We start from the raw sequence: 3,320 nt of genomic DNA on the forward strand, positions 1-3,320 counted from the left end.
TTATGAGAAAGATTTGGTTCTCCAAAGACTTCAGGCACAAAGGTGGAACCCCGGAAGGTGGGTGGTGCCCAGTGCAGATAACCCGCAGGTGCTTAAAGGATGAGGTTGGAGTTCTGTAGCATTAAAACTGGACTCTTTGAGTTATTGTATTTTAAATGTTTGTCTTGGATATGGAAGAATATCAAATTGAGAGCTAATGGGAATTTGCAATGTAAAATCAATGTTATTCATGCTGAATGGATGGAGGGTTAGGTTATCTCCTATGGCTAGCACCATACAATATTGTTCAGACAGTTTACGTGTAGATTTATTTTACAAGATTTTATTATATTGTAAGAGATGAGCTCCAGCTACCCTGTTTGGATCGTGATCCGGATTTTGAGCACCTTGAAGTTCCCATGTCTTCAGATCTGGGGATTTGGTTTTGTCCATTATTTCGATTTGGGATATTCAGAGTCAGATCCACATCCAGATTTTAAATCTGCCCATAGTTTGGGGGCAATTTTTGTGTCTAATGTCAAACAGAATAGAAAATCAAACTAGAGTATGAATACTTCTCTTTCTTGGATGGCCGACTAAGTAGCCTCACCCAAAAATCTCACAGTGAAGCAGTAGATTTAATTTCTCTGGAACAATCTATACCTAGACATCTCTGGCTATTTATCAGACAATATGATGGCAATTCAGAATCCTAGTGAAAACAGTACATTACATACGTGGCTTTATGGTTTGGTCGCCTTGATCTCCAAGAAATCAAGGCAATCTAGGGGTTGTTTTCTCGCTTACACTGATGTTTTCATGGATCGTACACTTCAAGTTGTCTTGATTCAGAATCTGGCTCTTATATTTTTCACCCCAATCATCAACAATGTACTGGTGATACGGGTCATTAGAGTGCTCTCTCCTCTTTGACTTCACCGTGCTCACTAGGATTGCCACAATAATGAAGGAGAACATTCCAATCATTACAATGAGGTACAAGATAACGTAATCAAAGTTTTCTGCATCAACTGTCGCTTGCAGCGCATCTTGTTCCGCTGTCATGTTCCGGCGCCAGTTATTCATGTAGTTAAGAAATGTGTTTTTGAAAACATCTTCCAATATCTGGGTGAAGTTTCGTAAATCCACCATATTTCCAATGCACTGCCATTGAAAACAAATATATAGATATTTTTAATTCTGTACTATAACAACTGCAGGGTCAATTCCCTCAGCTAGCATAAAATTTAGTGCCAGTTTAGACCAGCTGAGGATCTGGTCCCAAGTGTCTGCATTTTACCATGTGTTTAGGGGATCAAGTGGGTCTTTACTCAGTTTTTAGTTAAGTTCTGTTTCAGTCTGTACTCTGGCAAATTGAAGAGCGTTGTCTAAGTTAGGACTCAGTAAAAGCTGAGTAAGACCCTTAGGATTTGGCTCAGTAGGAATGGTCAAATTCTGCATTGACTAGCAGCCCGGTCAGTGCCATTCAAATCAATGGGGCTACACAAGGTATACCAACACAGAATTCAGCCATCCATTTCTTGTTTCATCTAAAAAAATGAAAATCTGGCATGCCCATACGCAACACACACAAATGCATTCGTAAGAGCATAATATCCAAATATGTAGGCCCGCCCCCCCCGCCAAAGTGCTAGCTGAGTGCCAGGCAGAATGAGGGACAGGAGGAAGGAATCCTGCTCTTCAGGCAGCTGTTGCTGCAGAGCTATTACCCAGAGACTACTGATGCACAGTGCCTGCAGTACCCGCTGTGGCCTTTGCACCCCCAGGTGGGGTGGGGGGAGAATGGGAAGAGTGTGAAGTAGCAGATTCTGCAGTCCCAACCCAGAATATGTGCCCCCACCTGTCCCATTCTTGCTGCTGGAACATCTGGAAATACAGCCCCCTACACAGCCCCCTCCAAATTTTGCCCTTGTTACATACTGGAACCACACCAGTTCCATGGCCAGAGGTCACCCTCTAGCCAGGGGTAGGATTTGCCCATAGTTGTATATGTAATATTTGATGCTACTGCACAGTATGCCACGTTACTGCATTTCTCTGGGCGCATTGTGGTGTATCAGGATTGCGGTGGGAATTGTAACTTTAGATTTTCTTTGTCTAAAAGCTCAAACAAAATGTTTATTTCCTAGGGTGGTTTTTTTTTCTTGTTTAAAATAAAATAAAAAGCTGTGATTGGATCACAACTTCACAGATATTTAAGACATGAAGGGCAGGCCCACTATGATAATCTAGTCTGACCTCCTGCATAACACAGGCCTTTGAATTTCAACCAGTAATTCCTTCAGTGGATATTATTCTTTGCTACTGCATGCATAAAAACTATCAAGCCCAATGAGTTGTGTCTAAGCTAGAGTATCCAATTCAATCTCAATGTAAAGATTTAAAGTGATGCTGAATTTACCACATCCCTTGGTAAGCTGCTGCAATGAGGAATTATCCTCTCTGATCAGAATTTTCATCCTATTTCCAATTTGAATTCTTCTAACTTCATCGTCCAGCCACTGGATCTTGTTAAGTCTTCATCTGCTCAATTAAATGGCCTACTACTATCACATATCTTTTCCTTGAATGTGTGTGTGTGTGTGTGTGTGTGTGAACACACATATTCACACAACTGTGTAAGATTAAGGTGACCTAATTAATTTTCTGTGAAAATAAGTACAATTAAAAATTGTCATGAACATTCCATTTTGTTTATTATTTATGACTTCCTGTGGAAAAGATTTTTCTATTGGAAATGAAGAATTATAAAAGAAACTTACCTCTTCTGTGCCTTCGTGTAATGAAATTCACAGCAACAATTGAGATTTTAAAACTTTACTTGCTAATGTTACAATAATCTTGAAGGGAAGAGAAAAATCTTCAGTTTCAAGAAACTGGCAGCTTGGATTAAGCTATATACTGGACAGTGAAATAACCACATTGTACTCTAGATTCTATGTTTATAGTAAATGAACCGTTAAATCTAATCTTACTGGAAAGTTAAATATTGGCTGAAAACTAACATAATCTTAGTGGCTAACAGTGTACCACACCCTTTGAGTTTGTAACTACTGTAATACCATAAAGTTTAAAAGAACACCATGAAGGTTTTTAAGATTATAAATTGACATCACTTGTTCTGTATTGATCCATGATTCCACATTATAGGCAAAGGGTCAAGATGTGTTTTTTAAAAAATGAAAAAAAGGCCCCTTGAATAACTTCAGCGTGATGTGCTGAATACTGCATAGAGACACAGTAAAAGACCTTTTCTGCACAGCTGGTGTACTGTCACCCGAAGAGTAGAATTTTCTATTTTCCTTCCTTCCCTCCTCAAG

General features: G+C 39.5%; 1 protein-coding gene across 1 annotated transcript; it reads right to left on the minus strand.

Moving 5' to 3' along the window:
• Positions 1–344: 344 nt before the first annotated feature.
• Positions 345–2,927, minus strand: KCNE2 (potassium voltage-gated channel subfamily E regulatory subunit 2). The gene is made up of 2 exons (XM_007063606.3): positions 2,763–2,927; positions 345–1,143 (listed from the first exon to the last, which is right to left on the minus strand). The coding sequence occupies exon 2, from the start codon at positions 1,129–1,131 to the stop codon at positions 754–756; it is 378 nt and encodes a 125-aa protein (XP_007063668.2). The 5' UTR covers positions 1,132–1,143; positions 2,763–2,927; the 3' UTR covers positions 345–753.
• Positions 2,928–3,320: the final 393 nt, after the last annotated feature.

This window comes from Chelonia mydas, chromosome 1, assembly GCF_015237465.2.
Source record: "Chelonia mydas isolate rCheMyd1 chromosome 1, rCheMyd1.pri.v2, whole genome shotgun sequence".
Classification (NCBI taxonomy): Eukaryota; Metazoa; Chordata; order Testudines; family Cheloniidae; genus Chelonia; species Chelonia mydas.

What these genes read in the sequence shown, in the direction of transcription:
- KCNE2 (XM_007063606.3), bottom strand. Translation starts at nt 1,131, where the DNA reads ATGGTGGATTTACGAAACTTCACCCAGATATTGGAAGATGTTTTCAAA.